This window comes from Rhinolophus sinicus, linkage group LG05 (genome assembly GCF_036562045.2).
Source record: "Rhinolophus sinicus isolate RSC01 linkage group LG05, ASM3656204v1, whole genome shotgun sequence".
NCBI lineage: Eukaryota > Metazoa > Chordata > Mammalia > Chiroptera > Rhinolophidae > Rhinolophus > Rhinolophus sinicus.
In genome coordinates, this window is record NC_133755.1 from 139,984,672 (window position 1) to 140,005,042 (window position 20,371).

General features: G+C 41.0%; 1 protein-coding gene across 2 annotated transcripts in view; it reads left to right on the forward strand.

The window, feature by feature from the left end:
* Positions 1 to 722: 722 nt before the first annotated feature.
* SLC16A10 (solute carrier family 16 member 10) overlaps positions 723 to 20,371 on the forward strand; it is a 102,363-nt gene continuing 82,714 nt past the window's right edge. For both annotated transcript variants that reach the window (XR_012496715.1, XM_019734949.2), the window contains exon 1: positions 723 to 1,384. Coding sequence is in view for 1 of the 2 variants with exons in the window: in XM_019734949.2 (XP_019590508.2) it covers positions 1,048 to 1,384 (337 nt within the window). In the remaining variant the exon portion in view is untranslated. The remainder of the gene's footprint in view (positions 1,385 to 20,371) is intronic.

Sequence of the window (20,371 nt, forward strand, 5' to 3'; positions counted from 1 at the left end):
CATCACAGTGGTGGGTACATAAAATAACTAGCATATTTTGACTTTCAGGTGATGAATGAATAACTGAGAAAATTAAATGTCCTCAATATTTCACAGCTGGTTAACTCTTCCTTTCTTTTACATACATTGTTGTTCCATGCTTCAGGGAGACAGGAGTTGCAGATAGTGGCAGTGCTGTATTTTAAAAGTAATGCTTCTAGATATCCGTCAAAAAGGTTTATTAGAAGACTTTGGTATTGCAGTCTGTCTTCCAAAATGAGCATCTTCAATGTGCTAAGTATTCATAGAAAATTGTATATGAAGGCAGGAGAAATGAAGTAATTAAATAAGGCCTCTGAGCCTTCCGACTTCCCTTTTAAGTAAGCAGGTGGCATAAATGTTTCTTACATGTTATAATTAGTAATTACAAGTGAATGCCAAAAAATAAAACAGAAACAAAAGAGAGACAATGTTTATTTGGTTGTGAGGCTGTTGGTGAGCTGAGACTGAAGATCCCCTACGGTTGTCCTGCTGACCCACCCAGCCTGCACCTAGGAGGCGACGCACCCCTTCCGTTAACACTGTGAGGCGGGGTGACCTACACATCTGTGACCCCCCAGTGGGTAGCAGGAGGCCCCGCAGGAGGCGCGCGCGCAGATACAGCTACTCGCGGGCACCTGGGTCCCCTCTCCGCTGGGGGTGGGGAGGTGGGCCCCGCCTCCGTTCTCCCGAAGTCCAATCATCTGGAGACTCGGGGCACGTCCCGCTGCCGGCCACGCCCCTAGCCGGTGGGGCGGGGGGCGCCTTTAGGAGCCGGCCACGGGCCGCGGGTCCGTAGGGGTGCGGGGCTGTGGACTGGAGGCCCGAGTGCTGAACCCTGAGACTCCTGCGCGCTCCCGCTTTCCTCGCTGCAGCCTCCGCGCCCTGCGCCGCCCGCCCAACGGGGGCTCTACAGCTCTCGCCTCGGCCTCGCTAGCCGGTCCGCCCGGCTCTAGGCAGCTCCTCCGGGAGCCTCCGAGAACTCGCACCCCTCGCGCTCCCCCGGTGCTCGACGGGGCCGCCGAGGGCATGGTGCCCTCCCCGGCTAAGCGAAACGCTGCCGAGCGGGAGACGGGCGAGACAGAGTCGCTCGACCCCGCACCCATGGGGGCCAACCCGCTGCCCGGCCTGGGCCCCTCAGACGGCCCCGAGGCGGCCGCCGAGAAGCTGGAGGTCGAGTTGGTGGGGCCCACGGGTGCCGAGCCCCCTCAGCCTCCCGAGGGCGGCTGGGGCTGGGTGGTGATGCTGGCGGCCATGTGGTGCAACGGGTCGGTGTTCGGCATCCAGAACGCCTGCGGGGTGCTCTTCGTGGCTATGCTGGACACCTTCGGGTCCCAGGACGATGACCAGATGGTCTTCAAGACAGGTGAGGCGGAGCGCCCGCCGCGGCCAGCCCCGGGGGACAGGCGCGGGCCCCCTGAGCGCATCCCGCGTGCGGAGTGGGTGTCCGCGCCCGCGTGTGCTGCCAGGGGGGCCCCTGTGTGCCGGACGGTGTGAGATGGGGGCTCTGTCCAGTTGCAAACGCAGCCTGCCGCTCCCGCGGCCTCGTGAGCCTGTGCTTGTAGTGAATCCAGATGTGTGTTTGGAGACAAGTGGCAGAACTTATTTGCCCAGATCTTCCTGCTTTCCTCTCAGCAGGGCAGTGGCTAAGAGTCTAAGGTAGACGGTCCTCTTAATTTTTGAAAACAAACCTTCCAAACCCAACAACACCGCACTGTCATGTTTACGGTCTGTTTCAAGACCACAAGTTGGGGTTTTGTTCCTTTGCCTCTGGCGCTGCAGAGGGGTGTGTGTGCATGCAAGCGTGTGTGTGTGTGTGTGTGTGTGTGTGTGTGTGTGTGTGTGTGTGTTGGGGGAAGTCAGGGTTGGCGAGATGAAACAGTTTTATTCTAAGGTACAGGGGAGTTCCGAAGGGAGCCCTCCAAGAGCAACGGTTTCATGTTTTGGGGGGGAAGTGGACTGGAGGGGGGCATTCTGTGCTAAATATAAAAAACATAGGAGGCAGCCAAATTAAGGACTGGGAAGAGGAAGGTAAAGGGTTGCCCTTTCCTGTTGTGTTCTTTGTCGTATTTAACAATTTACCAAACTAGATGAAAAAGATGCAGACTCAACATTTTTCCCCCTGGAGAGTGTTATTCTCTTCACTGATTAGGCAAAAAACCAGCCCAAGGCCTTCTGTATAGCTCTTTTACATACATGTTTCACTTCATCCTGCAAGCGGGTATTGTCAACCCCATGTAGGTGAGCAAACTGAAGCTTGGTGAAATAGTGCCTCGGTGAGTAGCAGAAAGGAGATAGAACACGCATCTGAGGACTGAAAGAGCTAAGCATTACCAAATCAGACTCCCTCCTACAATTTGGGGAACTTTATATGATTAATAGTCTTTTTTTAACCTTAATTTTCTGTTATTTATAGAGTGAATATTCCTTAAGTCTTTAGTGTACATATAATGAATATGCAAGACTGTTATAACAAATTCTAAGGCAGAAGTCATGTTGAGAGTTTTAAAACCTAACATAAATAGTATATAAATGGTATTATACTATATGTATCATTCAGCAATTTGCTTTTCTTTCACTTTTGTCTGATTTATCTGTATAGTGCCTCATTTGATCTGGTAGCTTAAATTCTTTGTTTTAACTCATGGCTTTCCATTGTATAACTATATTATACTATATTTATGCATTCTCCCTTTAGTAGACGTTTAGATTACCTCCAAACTTACTATAAATTATATTGTAATGAATATTCTTATATATTGTCTCTTTATGCATGTATTAAATAAGGTACCATATTTACCCTGGAATTTCTGTTCCATAAATAGCTCTTGAAGCTGCTGTGTTATGCAGGTCATAGGGCTAGATACAAAGTGTTAAAAATATAATATTATATATTTACTTCTTAAAGAAGGCAACCATTATAAAGTTTAGCAGGATAGATATGCATATGTAACAAAAATAATTTTGTTTCTATTCTATATGAGTATCAGGTATCTGGGAGGGAAAGCTCAAAGAGGCTGAATGGACAGAGTTACCATTTCAAGACTAGTTCCTTCAGCATTTAGGAATGCTGCCTAGGATTACAGAGTTTTAATGCAGTCAAAACAGTAAGACAACAGTCTTTCATTTACCACTGTTTTTGCACACTCAGGTAAGTAGATCCATTGGTGTCTGTGGGGTGATTTTTCCCTTCTTCCTTCCTTCTTTTGAGATAGTGAGCAACTGCTGGAGAAAGATCACAGCTTTGCCAGGGACCAGAGTTTTGCAGTGTCAAAGCCTCTGCCTACCAAGTTCCTATTGGCTACAATACCCCAATACTATGCCTCACAAAGTGAGGGAAGGGGCAGGAACCTGATCTCCTGAACTTTTTGAAACTCAGTATTTTCAGTTTTGATGCATATCTTTCTCCATTTACTCAATTAAATCCTTGACAACTTTCAGTCATGTTTGAGTATGTGTGTGTGTTTATCATATAAACAGTTATACAGGTATGCCAGTTAAATGCTGAAGGTCTTTATACTTATCTGCATGACTGCAATGTTTGGTTGTGCCCTTGCACACAGGTGCCTAAATCAGGGGAAGCGGAGACTGAAAACCTGTGCCCCCAGCCTGTGCAATGGTGCCCTTTATCTAATTCCTACAAAGGGGCCCTGTGCACTTGTAATAACTGTGTATAACACAGCAGCTTGATTGAACATTGGCCTTTACTTGGATGCTGTGTAATACATGTACAGCAGATCAATTTTAAGGAAGAAAACAGCTTTACCCTCATCTGTGAAAAAAAGGTAACAAGATAGTTATCGGGCCAGTTAATGTTGAGATACCTTCTCCCCCCTCCCAAACAGATATTTCATGGCAACCATCATCTATGATAGGCACTGAAGTATTTGAGAACACCTGCTTTGAAGTTTGACTGCTCAGGCTTTCCCACTAATGCTGAGTCATCTGTGGTCACACTTGAAGTTTGACTGCTCAGGCTTTTTCACTAATGCTGAGTCATCTGTGGTCAAACATAAGCAAGCTTCAAGTACAACACAGAAACATATCTGGAATTGTTGAAGGCTTTAATTTTTTAAAGTTTTGGTTCATTTTCTATTACCTTATTTATGATTGATAGTCCCAGCATTCCAGGGCAGTTAATTGTCTCCATATTTTCATTAACTTCTTCACAGCCATCAGCCCAAGGATACACAGGGAGGTGGTGGTGAAATGGAAACTGAGGTTTCTAAGTGATGGTTTACATTTCTTGAGAACTTCCTATGTGCCGGCCCAGTGCTAAGCACCTTACATACATTTCTATTTAATTGTACTGAAGCCGCATGGGATAGGCTTTATTTACTATTGTTCTTTTCAGATGTGGAAACTCAGGTTTACAGAGTTTAGCAAGCAGCGGAGCCAGAATTCAACCTCAGATTTATCTGATTCTAGAAGCTGGGTTTTTAACGATTAATCATATTGAATTGGCTAGATAACATTCTGCTAATCCACTGTTCTTTATGTTGTTGATTAATTCAAACATTAGCAATTAATTGAGTGCTAGACCAGAAATCCTGGGGTTAGAAAAGAAGTCGAAAGATCAGGGTCCCTGTTTCTTGATCTTACTTTGCTGTCAATAAACAATTGCCGATTGTTAATGTCTCCCAGAAATAGATTTTTGAAGTGTTGAGTGACTTCCATGGAGAAACAAGATAATTCCATGTGGCATTCAAGCAGAAGTCTGGGGTTTCCTTTGATCCACAGCAGGACAATGTGTCCAGGCAAAACTGAAGAGAGCCTTTTCCAGGCTCACTTCTCCTTTTCAGGGCTCTCTTAAGTCTTCGGCCTGAAGAAATTCATTGACATTAAGATAAAAGTGAATTTACACATCTTAATGTTAATTCTACATTCTACAAATGTTTACCAAGTATCTGGGCACTGGAGATGGTAACTGAGAGATAGCTGTTCCCAAGGAGCTTTTGATCTGCTGTAGGATGTGAATAAATAAAAAGACAGATAAAATAACTTCCCTGAGGCATTTGCAATATACCAGGACTCAACCTTATTTTAAAAGACTGAAATTCTAAGGAAATTCCAGTGAGTGGTGGGGGCTGGCAAAGGCATTTGATGGCCTCTTTCTCTATGGTAGTAAAAGTCACTTTGTGAAATGAAGACTTTGGAAAGGGAAAGCAAGCTGAACTCCAAGTTAGGCAGTAGAACTAATGAAAAATGTTGAGCGTATTGCAGTCCCTTTATGTATGGTGGTGCTGATGAGACGGCTGGCACTCAGAGATAATGCCTTGCACATACTGCTCTGTGAGTTATGTCCCTCAGAGGAAGCAAGCTGGGCGTGAGTTGTCTCTTTTCAGTTGTTTTTACCTATTCACATGTGCCTGCTTCTTGCCTGGGCAGAGGGACATCAGACACTTTTGGGAAAACTAAAACATACTACAATGAACTGGCATGGTGTTTTCCCTTAGAAACTGCAACTTTGCTTTAACTTTGCTGGATATTGGAAAACCCATTTTTCGTTCCTTCATGGAAGTAATAGAGTCTAGGGTTCTCTCTTTCTTTTCCTCATGCAGTGCCACGGAGGTCTCTGGGATCTAATGAGGGTATTCATCTAGTTTACTTGTCTGCTTTCTTCCTGGAGGAAGAACGATGCTTTAATGGTATATGGACTTTTAAAAAGTATCTATTTAAAACAAGTATGTGTTCAGAGTCAGGATTTAGGGTAGTTAATGACCTCCTTTTGAAGAACTTATGTCTTTGTGGTCCAGAGGTTTGGCCAAGAAGACCCCTTCGACTTTCGGTAATTCCCCAAATGTGTTCTTTAGTAGCCTTTCTTTAAAGTAAAGGTTAAATAAGTTTGGGAAGCAGGCACATTATCTTCCTCTCTTGGATATTTGAAACAACGTTTTAAAAAATTCAGTGGTTTTCAAAAGTGGACTATCAGAAAGGGCCCCCACAGGAGGCTCTCCGCTGCCATCTTCAATGGAACTCCTCCTTCCCCGTGTGGAGGTAGATTGGATTTTAGATGGTTATAATCACAAATTCAAGCAGGACTTTGAAGTATCACTTAGGGGTGAATGCATCTTGCAACGCCTCAATATAGTCTTACTAGCACCTTTGAAACTTGAAGTCAGTTAGTGCTTCCTGAAGGTTAAAAAAAAAGTTTTCATATTTACAGTTAATCTGACATCTACACACTGTGCTGTATGCTGCAGCTAAACTGATTATAGCAGGTTTTGTCTATAGTTCAGAGCTGAACTGCCTTGTGTAGGCTTTATGCTAACAGCTTTTTTTTTTTTTTTTCTGGTGGGGAAAGCTACCTGTATAATTCACCATTTCTGTGTCGTAGGCAAGTTTTTAGTGATGGTGCTTTGTTGAGCTGCTTACAGTGAATGAATGATTTGCTTCTTGGTCCTGTACGTCTTTTCATTATAAGTAAAATACCTGACTGTTACTTGCCCTGGAAGAGAGGTTGAAAAGCTAGGAGAACTCGCTTATGGCAGATGTTATATTTGGATTTCCTTCATTCTTCCCCATCTTAACACATTCAGTCTTATTTTCTGTGTAAATTCATCTAAACTGTCTGCTAAAATAAGTCATTAGACCACAAAAATTCCAGGATTTTGGAATAATAAAGAAATGCGTATGGTGTATTTCATACTCCATTTTCAGAATGTTCCTGAACTCAGGGCAAGACTGAATAGTATAAATGGCGTATGGTGAATTGTAACTAAATACAATAATACGAATATTGCTGGGGTATTTTTATCATGGGAATTTTATCAATAAAATTAACCACCAAAAGAACCAAATCAAGCAAAAAACAAAAGCATAATGAAATAATTTCAGGAGTGCTTTTGCGGTGTCTTGTAGCATAAATGGTACTCTGCCACGGACTTGCGTCATTTTTCCTGCTTCCCTTGGGTGTGTCACGCCAGATAGCTCTACCCACTATCTTGGGGTTATTTCCAAATCTTTCCTCTGTGTTCAAGACCCATATTTAGTATCTTTGGACAGTTCCATTTGGATGCACAGGTACATCATACTCAACTAAAATGAACTCATTTTTTAGCTACGCAATGTAATCTTCACCTACTACCAAAACCTGCAAAGAGACAAAACATTTCTTCCGAATTCTCTCAGTGCATGACACCTCTGGTTGCTTAAGTCGGAAACCTGGAATTCGTTTCAATTTCTTATTTCTCTTTCCTTACCTATTTTGTTCAATCCGACCAAGTCCTTTTGTGCCTGTCTCCTTAACGCCTCATAAAGCAATGTCTTTTCCTTCAGTGCTGTGCCTTACTTCATTCATGCCTTCACTACTTTTGGCCTCAATTATTGTCATGACCCTTTCACTGGTTTACCTGCCCTTAGTTATACACCTGAATGGTTTTTCTAAAACAGTGGACCATATAATTTTTCTGTTTAAAAGCCATCAGTGATACCCCTTAATTACAGGAAAACATCGAACTCTTTACACCAAAGGCCTTCAAGCTCTGCTCCTGTCTGACCCTCTAGCCTTGACTCTCACCCCTCTCCTTTCTTGCTTTTTATGCTCCCGCCAAGCTGAAGGTCGTGTACTTTCCTGAGTTTGTCCAGCTGCCTTCTGCCTCTCTGCCTTTATCTGTGTCCCTCCTCACTTCAGTGCGGTTGTCAGTCCTTGTAAGATTTTTATGAAATGAATGGGCATTTTATTCCTTTTGTGACAACTGTGGGACACAACAATGATTTTGTGCAACTTGGGGTGTTATGTTACATTTTTTATCCACCTGGAATGTTTTGGGATAGCATTAATTCAAATGAGTTATTAATTAAGCTTAAAGTGAAAGACAGAGAACCTAATTTCAACCTATTTTAATCTGGCATTCTGTAAAAGGCATTTTTAAGATAATACATATACATTTATGTGATAATTTACATAGCCTTTACCAGAAAGAAAGGGCTTTCATGTACATTATTTTTTGGAGTAGCCTTGTACTGTGTCATTACCTCCATTTATAGATAAGAAAGTTGCAACTTGCACAGTTTAGTGTTGGACCACATGAGATCAAGTGTTTACACACATTAAATTGAATTTAAGAGTGTCTTTTTAGCTGGGTAAAAATATGTACTTAAAGTCTTGAAATGTAGAACCCTGCCTTTTTCCCCCCTTGAAACTATTTTCTGCATATTTACCTGTACATTCTCTAGAACCTGAGGAGTGTTTCCTACCCACATTACTAGAAATCCTGTGAAGTTGCTCTTGCTATAGAATACCAGTTAGTGTTATCACGACCTGACTAAAGATCTGATCTCATATCCAAATTAAACAAACAAACCTTAACAAAACAAACTGTATCCCAAACACTACTGCACTGTCAGCTCACCAGATCTCTGAGCACACAGGGACTGTGGGTGTTTTTATTGGCAGTGATTCAAAATGAGCAACTTCAGCATTCCCAGAGAACGGGGCACACCCACCACGCAGAGCCAGCCCTTCTGAGACTGGAGTGATGGAGGAAAGCAGTACTTTCAGACGGTCGTGCACCAGCTGTGCATCCACCACGCTTTCTTTGCTAAACTGTCTTCATTAACGACAAAAGTAAATCCCCGCTATGCGTATAGGTACTGGAACTACAGAGCTCACGGACTGACTGACTTATTCTCAAGTTGTCGTTTGTAATTTCCCCAATTTTTAATTATGGGATACATACAAAACATCGGATTTAAATAATGTATATGGATCAAAGCAGTGTTTCTAACCTCCTTTGTTCCTTCTTAACAAACTTAAAAAATCTCCTGGTCCTTGAAATGGACACACATCCCGAAAGGTAGTTTTACCTTTTGAGGAAGCAGCTGTCGTGGTCAGGAGGTTAAGCCAAGTATTTACCCACCGGCCAAGATTCTGTCACTTTTATAGTTGTATTTTGCAGATAAGGAGGACTCTATTTTTGTTTTTTAAATACAAAATTATAATGTTGAATATATTTTTTAGACTAAATGTGCCTCTCTGGAGCTTCTGCTATACGTCTTAGTGAGGGGAAACTGCTGCCTTCCTCTTCCACTCCCCTCACTTGAGAATCATTGACTAGAGTTTTAAATTCAATTCAAGGTATGTTTTTCTATCATTAGTTAGTTAAATCTCAGTGAAAAAAATCACTGGCTCAATTAATGGATAAAAGGGAAAGGTGCATTGCTCTGCAGTTCAGCTATTACCCACTTTTTTCTAGAAAGTAAATTGTGTCAACAATGTTCTGTGTATGTTCAGAAAGTCAAAATTTATTCGTGACAAACTTAGACTGGATTCGAAAACCGATTCTGAGATGTGTTTTATAAAAACAGAAAACCACTACTTGTTAAATGGAGATATCTGCTGACTTTTCTGAATGACCCTTTTCCAGAAATGCTGTGAAATGTTTAATAGAAATCTACTTGAATCTTAGTAAAAAGAAATTGTAACAAGTTCAGTTTTATTGGTTTGGAATTTGTAACTATTTGGAGAGGGATTTGGTTTATCTTCAGTTAATTGTCTTTTTCACACACTCCTACAGATATAGCCATTAAGGAGCCTTCCTGAAAGAATACACTCCTTTCAAGAACCTTTTTCTACAACACCCAGGAATACCAAACGTTAACTCTTGTACTTTACATTCATTAATACAACTAATGCACATAAATGCATATGGTGTTACATGTGTATAGATGTCATCACTACAGAGCCACAATCCATTTGAAACTCTTGGGACCATACATGTTTTGGGATTCAGATATTTTTTGGGGATTTTAAAAAAGTAATTTGGTACATACACCTGTATCTTGAACATCCCCCAGGGGAATCTGAAGCAGCATCCTATTATCAAATACGTTGCTATTTCTGCAACAAAATGTATGGCTATTCAGAGTAAGTGAGACATAGAGATCAGTAGTCTCCTGTGAGTTCACATCATGTTTGGTTTCCAACTGAGTATTGATACAATCGTACACAAAACTTTGGGTTTGGGATTTCAGAATTGTAAATACGAGCTCGTAGATGTAAATGTAAAGATTACTTTTGTTTTCTGTTTCTCAGTGAACATTCTGTTTAAGGGACATTTTTCTATATCATGTAGTGTACTTGATGTTTTCGGTAGGCGTGGTGCTCTTTGCTGGGTGTTTGAACCTCAGGCAGTGTGATGCAATGTGAGTACCATGTATGCATACATCTTTGAGCAAATTGTTTTTTCCTCTTTTGGATTGCTTCCTTTGGGTATACGAGTAAAAGTGAGATTACTGGTTCAAAGGGTATGAATGACTTTATGACATTTGTTACACATTGCCAGATCGTTCTTTAGAAAATGTGAACCAGTGTACTGAGCACCAGCAGCACGCTGGCTTCCTGAAAACCCTACCACATTAGGTTAGGTTTAGTTTTTATCAATAGTGACTCATTTGATAAGTGCCAATGGTATTTTTAAAAATTAGTTTTAAATCATCTTTCATGATTTCAGGGCTGTGTGTTTTCCCAGTTTTTGAGCCCTTTAGAAGCAGCAAATGCCTTGGCAATTATATGTGATATCTAGAAAGACAAGAGGACACACACTAGTGAATATATTACAGTAAGTGTTTGTTACCACAGGTGGGAACACTAGCAAGGCCTGAGATTACCTTAGTCCTTGGGTTCTCACCTGACACACCTTGGCAGGTGGGGCACACCCTGCCTTCCTTTCCTGCTCTCAGCCCAGGTGTTGCTCAAGGCCTTTCTTGGGGTTAGGAGCGGGGATGGAAATGAACCATCTGGAGACTTAGCCATGAGGACTTCGTGACTCTTCCAAGTGACATCTCCTCCTTCGGAGCTCACGCCTGCAAGAGCAGCCCTGTCACATTCTCTCTCTGTCGTCTCACCTTGCATCACCCTCCCCTGGACCTGGCTAATTCTGTTGAAAATAGCTTCAGTTAACTAATCTGGGTGTGTGTGTGTGTGTGTGTGTGTGTGTGTGTGTGTGTTTAAAATTAGTTTTTGCTTTTATTGATTTTTAAAAGCAATACAGAGATCATTTAATTTATTGAGCACAAACTATGTACTAGGGGCCATGCAAGAAACATAAATGAATTTGATTTATTCTATACTCTTGAGAGGTTATGGGGGAGACAAAATGCTATGTACGTATATAACTCTAAGGCAGTTTGCTGCACACATGTGTTAAATGCAGTGTGAACAAGATACCGGATTTTAGAGGAAGGCAACGTGACTTCTGACTGAGCTGACCAGGGAAGGTTCATGGAGGTAGCTTTTGAGTTAGGTTTTAAAGAATTGGTTGATTTTCCTCAGGTTTAGCAGAAAAAGGTGAGGGTCCAAGGCCTGGACAAAGGCTAGGAGGCAGTCTAAAAATGAATGTTTTGCTGTGCGTGGCTGTGTATTTTGTATTATCTTGTTTTATCTATTTAACGCTCCTATGACATAACTGGTATTATGGTCCTCCTATTAATTAGATGGGCAACTGATTCCAGTAAGTGGTGGGGCTGGACTTGAACTTAAGTCTCTGGCATCAGGACCCAGGTTCTTTATACTTGACTACACACTGGGCTTATTAAGGGAATGATAAGGAATTTGGTTTGGCGAGCGCCCAGGATATGTAGAGGAAAGTCATGGAAGAGGAGTCTGGAAGAGGGTGGTGGGGCTGGGGAACGGGAGGCTTTCAATGCTGAGTGAAGCAGCTTGGACATTATTTAATAGACAGGCAATAGGGAGATAATGAGGTTTCTGAAGTGTGTCTTAGAAAGATGTGAGTGGGTTGCACAGGGAAAGAAAGAGGAGGATCATCAGTTATGAAGTCCTTGGCTGAGAGCCAGGTGAGATTTGAGGTGCAGCAGTAGAATGGGAAGGAAGGGACACGTGAGCTTTTCCGAGGCTAAACTGAGGGGATTCTGGCAAACGATGGTTGTGGACAGTGACCCAGAAACAGACAGGATGCCTGCGTCTGGAGGCTGCATCTAAATAGTTTCGGGACTGGGAGGCCCCACATTTTCATTCTGTACTGGGTCCTACAGATTATATGGACGGAGCTGGATGGTGCCACAGCTGGGACCCAGAGTCATGAGGACGAGGTGATAGGGAAAGGCTGACGCAGACGTTAGACAAGCGAGTGTTAAATGCCAGCAGAACATCAGGGCATGATGTCAGCTGGATCCCTGGAAACTAAACCTGGAGCCTCAGAGGGAGGCAGAGGTCAGGGGTGGGGCTTTGGAAAGAGTGTGTGTCCCTGAAAGGAACGTGATGTGATAAAAGAAATCTAGGTACTGTCTCAAGCAGACCTGGGAGTTTAGTTTCCACCGCAGTCATCTTATCTAAAAGTAACAAAACTTTATTCCTTAAGAAGTCTTTCCAGCATTTAGATTTCTCTAACTCAGATTTGCAACTTTCCAAAAGTGGGATTGTATTTTTCCTATTACTGTCTTAAGTATTTCCAACACTTAGTCCTAAGACTTAGTCATTTTTTCCTGTTTAATTTAACACGACCTCTGAGACTATTGGCATTTATTGTTTCTTTCATGCATAAGGTAATTAATCCAGTCCGTAAATCTTATTTTCGAGATGTGCTGGACTGAGAGACCGTGAGAATAGCTTAGAATCATTTCAGTAAATTTACGTATTTCTAATTTAAATGTAGTGACGGGGTAGAAAACTTGTTCGACAGGCGGGTGATGTTATCTCGTAGACCAGCCTTCAGAGCTTAGTAACCGAGTCCGCGCCTTCATTCACCACTCGGAATGAGAACAGCGAAGTCCTAAGTGTAGGCTCATTCTTAAAAAATTGTTTAGGAAAACTACTAGAAAACAAAAATAAATGAAATTAAGTTCTCTTTGGATGAGGACTCGGGTGGGCTATGTATGGTTCACTTCGGTAAGAACCATGGCTCGCTGTCGCACGCTCACCCTAGAAGACAGCGGGGGTGTGATGGAGGGGAGATTTCCTTGTGGTGCCTGCTGCCTGGGGAATGCAGTCAGTTCTAACTCGGATAGTAATGACCCGCCTGGCCACACTTGCGGTGTCTTTTGCCTTAGTTCCTTGTCACACCTTGTAAAAGTGAGACTAGAGGAAGAAAACAGAATGTTAAAGTGCTTTGGATGCATAAAGCACAACAGATAAGGCAAACACTATTGTGATTGAGCAAGCTGGCAGTGCCTACGTAGGCGTGTGTGTTGACTCACGTGCAGTGCTGTTATCTCTCAGAACTCAGGTCCCGAGTTGCTTGCTCCCTTGTGATTGAAGCCCAGCCGAAAGGGCTTCGTAGAAGTGCGGTGACCCTGGTGGAAGAACCAGTCAAAGCAGGGGGTGGATGAAAGGGAATTGATAGTTGTGCAAGAGGGTGTCTGCCTTGTTGTGTAAGCCAAGACTCCCTTACCCTTCCAGTAACTGTTTCATCTTTTAATATCATTTGGCTTCATTTACAAGGTCTGTATTAAAGCAGATGTCACGGTTTAAGGCAGTATTTCGACCCTGTTTGTCTGCTGTCCTGCTGGCTGGGACTGACTTGCTAATATGTACATTTGATGTCTAATAATTATGGGGAGAGGAGGAAAAGGGAAGTTTAACTAAAACATTTTTCCTCAGAGTTTGAGAAACAGAAGCCACATAGTTTTTTTTTAAATCCTATGCCAACACACAAGACAGAAAGAGAATCGCTAATACCAAAGGTCAGCAATCACAAAAGAGCAATGTGTGTTTTTTGGTATTCACTTCAAAACACACTGTTTTCCGTAAGTTAGTGTTCATTTGTTATGTGTATGCTGTGGTAATTAGTTTCATATATGTGGTGCTTGTTTTCTGTAACTTTGATTAGGAAACAAATATTGAGCTACTTAAGAGGCAGACTATTATTCTCTTTGGGAAAAAAAAATGGGTAAGAGTAATGCTTAATCCAATTAATCTGTCTTCTTCCTCTAATCCATTGTGATGACTTCAGGTGTCTAGTGGCAACTGAGAATGGGTTATGGAAAAATGTCAGGGCAATGTAATCCCTATTATTTATGGTCACTTAAGAGGATAAATTAATCATCGGTCACTAATCTTTGGATAATTACTCTATTTAGCTGTAAATATCCTGAGGTTTTTGGAAAGCAAGTCAGTGAGTTAGAACTGTCAAAATTGATCAGCTTTTCTAAGTCTAATAATAAGTGAATGGAAGCTAGTTGCCCTCAGCCTTTAGCACGATCATTCTATAACCCTGGAAACTGTATATGGAACAACAGGGAAAATACATTAATACACTCACTGTCTTGTGGTTTTCAGGTAGGTGTTCATACCCTTACCCCAGCTGAGGATTAACAAAGCTGCCTTCACAGGTAAAGGCTTGTGACCTGTGGATGTGTTTTTGGTTATTAAAATTAGTCAGTTAATAACCTTATAAAATGGGTTTGAATATAGATTGTTTAAGATATGACTGCAATTCCATTTATTTGTACATTAAATAAATATTTTGAAGGAGCCAACATTGTTCAAGTACTGTGTTTATTAGATTGGGCATGGCACTAAAGAAAAATACACATTTCAATCCCAAAGAAATTAAAAAAGGAGGACGTCCTTGCCTTGTAGTGACCTCGTGGGTAGAGTGTCTCAAAGGCAGACTAACGTTCATCTTTTGGAGTTTGAGGTCTTCATTCAGGAGGCCCCCAAAGAATCTGTATATTTGAGGGTAAATGAGATTACTATGCAGGTGGAATCAGAGACATACTACTTATTTATCACAATCAAAATACTGCCATTTTTAGCATAGGGAGTTTAATCAATAATGTGCTAATAACTGTATAGTGCCAGGTGGATTCTGTTGAATAACTCTGATATATACCTGAAACTAATATAATGTTGTATGTTAGCTATATTTTAATAAAAATCTTAAAAAAACAAAAACCCTGCTATTTTGATAATAGCAATTCATATGCTTATGTTGTCAACTGTTGCCTTGATACGGTTTCTGGAAATAAAACAGACTTCTGCTATGTATTGTTACCCATCAGTAGGAAGGATTGTGTCCTTATGAGCAACACCGTATTATATATGGGATTGAATTACTGTAGAACAAAAATATAAATTAGGACTTCAGAAAACAAATGCAGATTTAGAAATCTTAGCTAGGACATATTTTAAAAGACTTTAATTTTTAAAAGTCAGCTTTCTTGAGGGATAATTACATACGATAAAATTCACCAGTTTTAAGCCTGCCATTTGATGAGTCCTGACAAATGTGTACAGTCACGTAACCACCACCATGGTCATGATACAGAGTCCTTCTGTCACCCCCAGAAGTTCCCTGTGGCCCTTTGCCATCAGTCTCCTATACCTCAGCCCCTAGTCACCATTCATCTTTCTGTTGTTACCGATTTGCTTTTTCTAACATTTTTTGTAAAGGGAATCATACAGTATGTTTTCTTTTGTGTCTGGCTTTCACTCAGCATGATGCTTTTGAGATTCACCCACGTTTTTGCACGTATTGGTCGTTCATTCCTTTTTATTGCTGAGTAGTATTCCACTGTGTGCCTGTACCACAATTTTTTATCCTTTCACTTGTTGGTGGATATTTGGCTTGTTTCCAGTTTTTGTCTTGTGTATATAGTACCACTGTGGACATTTGTGTGCAAGTCTTTGTGTGGACATGTGTTTTCATTTCTCTTGTGCACTTTATTATTATTTTAATTCTGTGTGCTTATCTGTATTTTTAAATTTCACAAGAGGATAATGCTACCGTGTTGCCCCGAAAATAAGACCTAGCCGGACCATTGGCTCTAATGCATCTTTTGGAGCAAAAATTAATATAAGACCTGGTCTTATTTTAATATGAAATCGGGTATAATATAATAAAATATAATACTACCGGGTCTTATATAATATAATGTAAGACCCGGTCTTATGATAATTTTTGCTCCAAAAGACACATTAGAGCTGATGGTCCGGCTAGGTCTTATTTTTGGGGAAACATGGTCTATATGTATGTATATATATATATATATATATTTTGTTGTTGTTGTTGTTAAAAGAAATTGTGACTGGCTGAGAAGGTGAAATATTGGAAGTGGGAGGACTCTGGAAAGACAGGTTTTTCATTTGGGTGGCGGGGTGAATAGTGGCACTGCCATTCAGTAGTCAGATATAGCTGAGATTTCCTGTTTTTAAAAAAGACTGAAGAGGGTGCATTGAAATGAGTCAGTGGGAAATCACTGATGACTTCGGCCAGTGTACGCTCATTGGCCTGGGTGTGCAGGGAGTGGGGCCTGTCTGCAGTCTGTGGAGCAGTGAATGGCAGGTAGAGATGGAGATGCAGGCTAAGAAGTGAGGACGTGATGTCAAGGGGACAAATAGGGTGGTAGCTACCGTGTTGCCCCAAAAATAAGACTGGGTCTTATATTAAGTTGTGCTCCAGAAGATGCATTAGGGCGCATGTTTGGGGATGTCATCCTGAAAAGTCATGCTAGGGCTTATTTTCTGGTTAGGTCTCATTTTCCGGGAAACATGGTAGAAGAAACACGGCAGTGGAGCAGAGAGGGTGAGGATCAGGACACTGACAGGCCCTCTCTTTTCTCTGAGGAGAGTTTCTGTAAGTGTGGCATGTGGGGTTGAGCAGCAGATGTGAAGAGTGGCAGAGGTTTGGGAGCTGATGAGTGAAAAGGAAATGGATTGATAACAATTCTGAGAACTCAATCAGATTGGAAACCATGAATTTCTGTGAAACCAGTTTCTAAGGCTGTGGCTCCCCCGTCCCACCCCCACCTGTTCTACAGCCTGATATGTGTGAGAGGAAGGGGGCCGGTGAACTGAACGATTGTCGTAAAGCTAGGCGAGAACCGAAGCAAACTAACTGCGTGGTTTCTGGCTGTTTTCTGCCCTGTGCTTTACAGCTTCCTCTTCTCTCCACCTTTTGTACACCGTTCTGAGACTTGGAAGGACTCATGTGTCGTTGGTGAAGTTGATTAAACATTTAACAACTGCATGCAATTTTTCACTCTATTTTAAAAATTGTGGTAACGTATGGATAACATAAAATCTACAATTTTAACCATTATAAGTGCCCTTTTCAGTGGCATTAAGTCCATTCACCGTGTTGGGCGTCCATCACCACTAGGCTACAGTTTTAATTGGAAGCCTGCTTTGTCATCTCTTTTCCTCCGCTTGTATCACTCCTGATCTATAAATTTGACGAAGTCCTTTACTGGCTACAGTATTTGTATTTTTGAAATTGTGGTATTGATAACAGTCTGTACTGAGCTTTAACTTTGGCAGATGCTGTGCCAGGCACAAGCTGTGGCATTAGCTTTCTCACTATTTAGTTGTAATTATTTGTCAACGTCTCTTTTCCTTACTAGACATATAAGCCCTGACGGCAGGGGCTCTCTCTGTCTGCCTTGTTTACAATTATATCTGTACTGTTCAGCGCAGAGCTTGGCACGCGGTAGGCATTCAGTGAAGCTTTTGAATAAATGAAAGTCCTTCACTGAAGAAATTTGTTTGTTGAGTAAGTTCTTTCTGAATGCTTCATATGAGGTAGGCAAAACCTGTATTTACACATTACTACAGATTGTAGGGCATAGCACATTCCGATGTCTAGTTAATTAGTAGAAATCAAAAAGGGTTTATATTTGCAATTTCATCTTGGACGGTATTAGAGCAGACTGTGCATTAAACAAATGGTTGTACAGAATCGGCAGCAGTAATCCCGAAGCTTGAAAGCTAGAGGTTAATTAGTATAACTTGACAGAAAGTGAGTTAATCAAATTTGAGAGTTGAAAGAATGTTCCAATAATTCATGTTCAAACACACTTCAAATATATCAGCAGGAAACAGGAATGTTAGCTGCAGAATACTCCGAAACACGAGCACACAGCGGACTTGATGGTTTACAGTGATGTATTGGAGAAGGAAAAACAATAAAGTGGTTTGGGGCTGTTTCGTTGTATTACCCTACATTAAATAAAATATCCGAAAGTTTAAAATGTTACCTTTGTTAAAGATAAAAAGATACAGTCTATTAATAAATTAATTTAGGAATTCTATTTCTCTTTTACAGTAACATTTATGAATGAATTCAGTAGTAGTTTTATTTGTTTAAAAACACACTTAAATGTGGACCTTTCTCTGTTAACTGGTATTAGGTAAATAAAGCAGTATCATTTTTTTTCCCAACTGGCTTATGGTTAAATAAGGCAAACGGGGAAATTACGCATGTGAGGATTAATTAACAAATAATGAATATATCCTTATAAGAATAATCACAATATGTCCTCTGATTCTGAAAGGTAAGGGCTATGTGTGTACATTTGTAGAAAAATCTATTGAGGCCCTTTAAAAAAAAAATCTGCTTCCAGCAAGGTATTTTTGGATCGTATGGAAAGAAAAAAGAAAACGCAATCAGGAGCTGTATAGTTATATCATTTTCTTGCCCTTTTTAACTCTCCTTAGCTGAAACTGGAATTTGGTTTTAGGAACCAGTAATGGAAAGTTTCTTATGTACCATCAGCAAAATCTAATAGTGGAGGGGCTACTACATATGGTGAGTGTGTGTGTGTGTGTGTGTGTGTGTGTGTGTAGGAGAGAGGACAGATGGTGGACCTAGGTCTTTGGAATGACTTCCTCAACTAAAGTAATAGAAAGAGGAATAGAAATGGGCAGGGAGATGGGAGTGGAGAGACGAGGTGAGATGGAGGGGCGGGGAGAAGCTGGATCAGAGGAAACAACGACCGAGGCCGCAGTCTTGGTTGTGCGAATGCCATTGCTTTGTCTCTCTCACACCGCGGTCGGCCCTATCGTGATGCTAGTCTTTGGCCCACTTTGTGTGAGTGAGAGGAGTTGGCTGTGTAAAGGCAGGATCTGGGGTCCTCATGCCTGCTTGGCTGACATAAGCACGTTGCACTGCGTCTCTGGCTGGGCTCTGGAGTAGCAACAGCACAGATTTCCAGGAAACAGTTCCTCCAGCCATCATTTGTATCCCTGAGTTATCAGGTCTAGTTGTTCCGATGTCTGCTGTCCCCAGCTACTCACAAATCAAGCTAGCAGCATCTTTCGTTTCTCTTCTTTCCTTCCTTTTTTTCCATCTTGCTTGTTACTCCTTCTCTTTATTTTAGCCACGTGCACATTTGAACATAACGGTTACCATTCCCACTAGTAAGCATAGGACTTCCTCCTTACCTACGTGACGCCTCATCCTGTGGTGTGTAATGGTGGTTAAGACTTTTAAAGATGTTGCATCTAGGTAACAATATTGGTATATCTCAAGAAAGCTAGTATTGAGTGAAAATACAAAGTTGAATGTCTAATATGATACCATGTGCATTTCATTGAAAAAAACTGTGTAAAACAGTGCTACCACATTTCATGGAATCTAAAATACTATGAAGCTGAGATACACCATTATGTTAATACACACTGAGAAAGGGGGAAACCTGCTGATTAAATTGTGATATAATGCTTCATTATGGATTGTAAGGTGCATCCCAATTTTAGAGATGTTACAGTGTGAAGAAAATATGATCTAGAATTGAAAACATAAGGTAAATGTATTGTATTGAAACACACCTATATAATAAAAATATAAAAACATGATAGAAATGTGGTTTATCTCTATGAAAGGAGGGAGGGAAATAGAGGACAGGGCCATGCCAGGGCCTCAACTCTATAATTTATTTTTAAAAATTTGAAGCAATTATTGCAAAAGCTTAAGATTAGACAAAGCTCGTTGGTGAGTTCCTATAATTTTCTATATTTTGTAAGTATTTCATAATGAAAAGTGTATATTTAAAAGCTATATAAAAAGTAAGTTGCAAAAGCCTATTTTATTTTCTAGTAGTATTTGATTTTGTGTTCTTTCAGACTTTTTCTTACGTCCATCATACCATAGCAGTGGGTTTTTTGTTGTTGGAAGGCAGGGTGCTTTCTAAGTCTCCATTTTTGTGTATGAAATAAAAGATGTATTATGTATTAGTAATGATAAGAGGAGAAAGTATTTGAGATCAAGATGGTCACAGAATGAATAGGATTGGCTGGCATAATTTCTTGCTATTAATAGTAAGAAGTAAGTAACTAAGCGGTAAGAAAATGTTTCTATTATGTTTCTTTGAAGCCATTTTTCTGGTTGTTCCCTTATTCATTCTTGACTCATTCATTCATTCATTCATTCATTCATTCATTCATTCATGACTAAGAGTCATATGGTGTCTAGAGAGGAGCCAGATCTTGAGAAAAATAATTATTGTGCAAGTTGAACAAAAATAAGTACTATCATGCCTAGAAAGCTGATTGACACTTTTAAAGTAGGGTCATGAAACTTACAAACTCTTTTTTTTTTTTTCACCCTTTCACTGAAACCTCAAGAGTGTTTCAGCTTGGCCCTGGTACCACCAGATAAAAGTACTGTAGTAGAAT